Genomic DNA, 6,085 nt, shown 5'->3' on the forward strand with positions numbered 1-6,085 from the left:
AGATGCTGTTTCCTCCCCCCCCCCCATAGCTTTCAACAGAAGCCTAGTTTGGAGGAGTATCAAATGCACAGATTATAACAGTTCTTAAATCCCCAAATGTTTTGCGCATGAGCTCTTCTGTCCAGGTTGTCTGTGCAGAAATCTGCACATGCGCTCCCTGATCACTTTTACCACACCGGAATGTACATCGGGTGGAATCCGACATATGAAGGGTCAGGACCATTGTCTGCACCAGCAGAACTGAACCTACCCAGGTTGGAACCATCCCCTACTAATTGTGATGATAACGGTGATCCCCGTAGGACACGTTCACTTGGTACAAGGGCATTTCAGAACTGTCAGAACGCCGGCCATCGAAGGGTGTGCTAAAACAGTCTCTTCTCCGTGTGCATAAAGCTCAGCACCTTTATGAAAGACCAGAGTGCCACTCAGGTCAGGACTTCAGTTTATTTTTAACTTCTAAGCACAAAAAATGCTTTTGGGTTAAATTGCAAAGAGGCCGAGAGGCAAGAGGCAGGCTTACATGTCGTCCAGCCATATGTACTCTGCTAAGGGCTCCGAGCAACGGATACTCCTGTCACGGCTGCTGCCACAGAAAAGTTCTGTTCAGGTGAGGGCCTGGGCGGCAGAAAACAGTCCTTACATTTTAAGCAACTTTGTCTCAGGAAATATTTTCTGTCATATTCTGTGATATTGTTGACCCCTGCCCTCCCCCCAGCCAGTTGCTGCATTTTTGTAAAAATACAAGTATTTTTATAGGAACGGGAAACCTTTGACAGAGACCGACTCAAACAGCGGTTAGCGTTTTGAGGAGAGAGAGTAATTTTTGAGCTCAGCACAATGAGAATGCCTCCCACGTCGAAATCCACTCCTTCCGTCCATCCTATCGGAGCGTTTTTTCTTTCCTCCAAGGGAAAATCATCAGGGGTTGATTTTAATCGGAGCAGAGACCTGCAGGGGACGTGTGAAGCAGCCACAGCCTCCCCTCCCCCCTCCTTGCTACTGCGGTGGTCCTATTTGCAGCCCCCTGGCTACGTTTAGTCAGAAAGGGACCCACGGGTTATCCCAATGGGCCCTCGTTGCCCACAGGGTGTGTGTCATCTGGCACACAGCCTTTAAAGGCAGCAGGAACAGCAGGCCTTTTGCAAGTCTCGCCAATCAGGCAGAAGTTGTTGTTATCAGTTATGAACGGGGTCTAGATCATGTTCTAGTGAAACAGGAGATATTCAGTTGAAGAGAATGGGATTCTTCTGGTAGAAAAGAATCCAGGTACATTACTACCTTTGGTAGTGGAAAGTGCAGCCAAGTCACAGCTAACTTATGGCACCCTCAGTGGGGTGCCAGTTTGGTGTAGTGGTTAAGTGCGCGGACTCTCATCTGGGAGAACCGGGTTTGATTCCCCACTCCTCCTCCACTTGCACCTGGCTGGATGACCTTTGGCAAGCCGTAGTTCTGACAAGAGCTGTTCTTGAAAAAGCCGTAGTTCTGTCAAGAGCTCTCTCAGCCCCGCCTACCTCACAGACAATGCTCCCTCTAAGCTCCAAAGTATTGTGAGCAGAAATTCTACTTTGTGAGCTACTGGCATTAAAGTTGTGAGCGAGCGATTTGGCTACTGCATAAATTAGTTTGTTCTGGAGCCCTCCTTCCTGAGCTAAGGCAAAAATGTGTGAGCCGGAAGCTAAAAAACTGTGAGCTAGCTCACATTAACTCAGCCTAGAGGGAACACTGCTCACAGGGTGTCTGTTGTGTGGAGGGGGAAGGGAAAGGAGATTGTGAGCCGCTCTGAAACACCTTCGGGTAGTGAAGGGCCATGGGGTATAGACCCAATCTCTTCTTCTCCTTCTTTCAAGGCAAGAGGCGTTCAGAGGTGGTTTGCCATGGCCTGCTTCTGCGTCACGACCCCAGTATTCCTTAGTGGTCTCCCAGCCAAACACTCGCCAGGGCCGACCTTGCACACATCCGGAGACCTGACGAGATTTGGGCAAGCCTGGGCTATCTCTGCCTCTTTTTTATTTTACAAAGGTTAATAATTTCAGAAGCAGGAACAAAAAATGCAAATATATAATGCTGGTCACCACCACCTTCCAGTTCCCAGAGTAGTAGCGGTGAAAACGACAGAAGCCAAAGAGAATGCGTAAAATGCATCATAAAATACTTGGCCCGAGAGAGGTGTGGCTCTGGAAGACAGAGGGACAGGCGTCCAAGCTTAGAAACAAGGATGCACTGAGGGGCCGGGATGATCCCTATTCCCCCTCCGCTAAGCCTTTGTTCTGCCACTGCATTTCCCCGTGAGGTGCTGACAGGTATTGAAAGCTTCCCTTTCCCCGCTGGGACCCCACAGGCCCCTTGGCCCCTGCTTCTGGCACTGCAGAATGCCCACAGAAGCGCTGTCAGGAAGCCTCATCGAAGCCAGGCACAGCCAGAAGCTGGGCCCAGAAACAGGGCAGGTTGGCCGCTGCAGTGGGCAGACGTCACGCACCGGGGCTGCTGCCAGTGCTCTCGTGGGCGGCTGCAGTGCCCGTTTCATTCCAGTTGGGAGGGAACAGCAGCCGATGAGTGCCGCCAGTGGCAGACTTCTGGAGAGCAGGCAAGGAAACTCCCAAGAGACTTTGGGGGAGGCTGGTGTGGATGTGATCTGGCACCGACATGGGCGGCTTCAGGGATGCTTTCATTTACGACTTACTGATTTGTTAGAGACATGCCGTATGGTAGGGATGCTCACAAAGTTTTCTACTGCTGAGTTTCTCCGTGAAATTTTATTTGCCCACTCCTTGGCATGGGGTACGGAGACCGAACTGATTGTGCTTTTGGTCCATTTTGCCGTGTTGTGCGTACTACTAAGGATGGCTGTAGCAAGTACCAGGTTCCCCTTTGTATGCACATCTGGAGAGTTCCTCACACATTCCTTTCCAGCACAGGTTCATGTAGGACTTTTCATATGACCCGAGTACAACGCAACGATTAATCAGTATTTCAAAAACAAACGTGTCGTGGCTGCTGAAATACAGAATATGTTTGCTGGAAAACACACAGCCATTTGCTCCACTGGCGTCATAGACGTTTGAGGCCATATTAGATATGATTGCAACAGACCTGTGCACCGAAGCATAAAGATCGAGTGTTTAAGTATGACGCTGAAGTACGGCGTTCGGCAATAATGAACCTGCTCCAGTCATCTTTGGAGGTTCTCCTTCTGGTGCCCTCAGAGCCTAGACGGGTGGCGACTGTTTTCTGGGTTGGGGAACTCCCCACCCCCTTCGCCCTGGGAGAGTCGTCTGTCTGAAGAGGCCTCTGTTTTGCTTGTCACGCCCCCAGTAACAGTGATTGGCCCTCCTTCCTGGTTCTGGTGCTCTCCACGTGTTTTTATTGAATCATTTTATCATTTTAAAAGTTGTTCAGATGCTTTACTCTCTTTTTTTATGTTTGCTGCCTTGGGGCCCCAGTGCTTTTCTTTTTTTTATGTTTGCTGCCTTGGGGCCCCAGGACAAGTGGGAAGAGGGGATAAAAATGCTTTGAATAAATAAATAAGTAAATGAAATTAAAAGCCCGCTTCCCCCCCCCCACCAACACTTGGACACCTCTGCCCCACAGCACAAGTAGGGAAATGACAATGACAATGGTTCTGGTCTATGGAACAAAGCCCGAGTCCAGTGGCACCCTTAAGACCCAGAAAGTTTTATCTGAGGTATAAACCTTCGTGTACATGCCCTTGTCTTTAGCGACGTCTTCAGTGCAGGCAGATGACAGTGGATAGCCAAGAATTGCCAAAAGGTGCCCCTGGACTCAACTGTGGCTCTGTTGCTTCAGGCCACCACGTCTGCCCACCCGGTTTTGATCTCTATTGGTGAGAAAACCGTGAGGAGGACTGCCAATCATTCCAGAGTAAAACAGGGTGGCTCTCTCTGTGCCAGGGCCCTTGGGAACCACAGCTCTTTGCATGCGTTCGAAGTCAAATCCATTCCTTAAACCATCTGCATTTGATAAAGTCTTGTTGTTATCCTCATCCCACAGGTGTATTTTATGGTGCCGGTGGCGCTCTCAATTGGAGTCATTTCAGCTTTTCAGATACCAGCTTTCTTCAACGGCAATAACCTGTTGGCCGTGTTCCTCCTTCTTTTTCTCTTTGGGTAAGGATCTCATTCCGTTTCATTCAACTTGACTGAAAAACAAATGCACAAAAACATTCAAACTCGGTCGAATTTTTTTGTAGCAGAGCTGCCTGGCTTTGGTGTAATGGTTCGGAGAGTGGACTCTAATCTGGGAGAACCGGGTTTGATTCCCCACTCTTCCACGTGCAGCTGCTGGTGTGAGCTTGCATCAGTTACAAGTGCTTTCAGAGCTGTTCTCTCATGAGCAGTTCTTGAAAGAGCTCTCTCAGCCCCACCTACCTCACAGGGTGTCTGTTGGAGGCAAGGGAAGGGAAAGGAAATTGTAAGCCATTCTCCTTCAGGTAAAGAAAAGTGGGGTATAAATCCCATCTCCTCCTCCTCCTCCTCCTCCTCCTCCTGAAGGGAAAGGAAATTGTAAGCCATTCTCCTTCAGGTAAAGAAAAGTGGGGTATAAATCCCATCTCCTCCTCTTCTTCTTCTTCTCTAACTCTTCTGTAACTCTTATGGCATTTGTGGAGTTCATGTAGGAGTTTAATCACGGGACGACCTGTGTCCTGAGGTCTTTGTAGGAGCTCCTCCCACCCCACCCCCATGGCCCCACGAGGGAAGGGCGGGGACACGGTGTTTTGTGCTGGAGTGGTTAGATGTTTGGATTCTCTAGTTACAAACCATCTTATTAGGCTATATCAGCAGACAGGTGGGAATAAGTAAACTGAAATGCAATAAGCAGTGGTTGAATCGTGGATGAAAGGCTTGCCGGCACTTCAGCTGCCAGTTCCAATGAGCCAAGGGCCAGCCAGCAGACATCTACGACTTCCTCTTTTACGTATCTCATCACTGCTCAGAGTTAACTCCAGGCAGTCCTGTTGTTTCTTTTCTTCTTGCCAACAAAGAATTTCAAGCGCTCTCTCCTTGGTGGTGGACAAAAAGCCCCCTCTTCTCCCAAACAACCAGGAAGTGCTTTCCTGGCTTTTGATGGTCTTCTCTTTTCCTGCGCTTTTCTTGTTCCTGCTGGTGACGCCGTTCAGATACGCAACGTTTTCGTGGATGTATTTGCTGGCGGGGATCTTCAAGGAGACAGGAATGGCCTTCATCGTTTACGTCTGCATCAACTTGTTCTTTGGCATCAACACCATCATCACGCATTCGGTGGTGTTTCTGCTCTCCCAGGAAAAGGCCACCGATCAGGTAAGAAGCTGGATAGCCGACGTGGAACTCCTGCAGAAAGTATCGGGGGGGGGGGGGGCCATTTTTGTCCATGGAAAAAACATTTGTTCCAGGGGGTTAGGGATTGAGTAGTATCACTTATCTTTCACGCAGGACAAGTAAGACTCTGGCGTAGTTGCATATATCAGAGGAGTCAGTTTGTACACAAAAGCAGCTTCATTTGCCTGCGATCAGGCATCCTGCAGAGAATCCCTTCTGCCTACATCAGCTGCAAATGGCAGAAGGCAGAGAGCGGCTGCCTTCCCCTTTTGACAGGCTGCCCAGGGACACCTACACAGACTGGTTCTTTAGCCAGGCCCAGCTATGAGCGCTGGCCTTTTCCTGGTTAAGGTCCTCTCCAGAGCTCTCGAGCCCCGTAAGTGCCGCACTCCCAGGACATCAAGACCTGAGGAAGTGGGTTCTTTTAGGTTCTAACATGATCCCGAACAGGTTATAAATCTATAAGTACACAGTAAGCTTACACCAAAACCTAAACCTGCACATGGGTAATAAACTCCAGTATACTTCCTCACTTTATTTTCCAAATATTTATTTCCGCTGCTTTTATCTTGTGCTCTCTGTTTTAAAAACTCCCCCAGGAACTTACAAAAGTTAAAAAATAGGAGTAGCAGGATGAAAATAAGACCACTGGCGAGGCTGCGACACAAACAACTGATAAACGCAACAGCAATCAGCCGAGTGTGAAAATCAGGGCCAGAAAACCATAACCAAAAAGGAGAGGACCAAAAACTAAAAACCAAAATGGCGGG

General features: G+C 49.0%; 1 protein-coding gene across 1 annotated transcript in view; it reads left to right on the plus strand.

Moving 5' to 3' along the window:
• ABCA12 (ATP binding cassette subfamily A member 12) overlaps positions 1-6,085 on the plus strand; it is a 169,373-nt gene that overhangs the window by 146,161 nt on the left and 17,127 nt on the right. Inside the window, exons 43-44 of the mRNA XM_015424058.1 lie at positions 4,012-4,127; positions 5,138-5,297. Of these exons, the coding sequence (XP_015279544.1) occupies positions 4,012-4,127; positions 5,138-5,297 (276 nt within the window). The remainder of the gene's footprint in view (positions 1-4,011; positions 4,128-5,137; positions 5,298-6,085) is intronic.

This window comes from Gekko japonicus, unplaced genomic scaffold (assembly GCF_001447785.1).
Source record: "Gekko japonicus isolate JY-2015 unplaced genomic scaffold, Gekko_japonicus_V1.1 scaffold623, whole genome shotgun sequence".
Lineage (NCBI taxonomy): Eukaryota > Metazoa > Chordata > Lepidosauria > Squamata > Gekkonidae > Gekko > Gekko japonicus.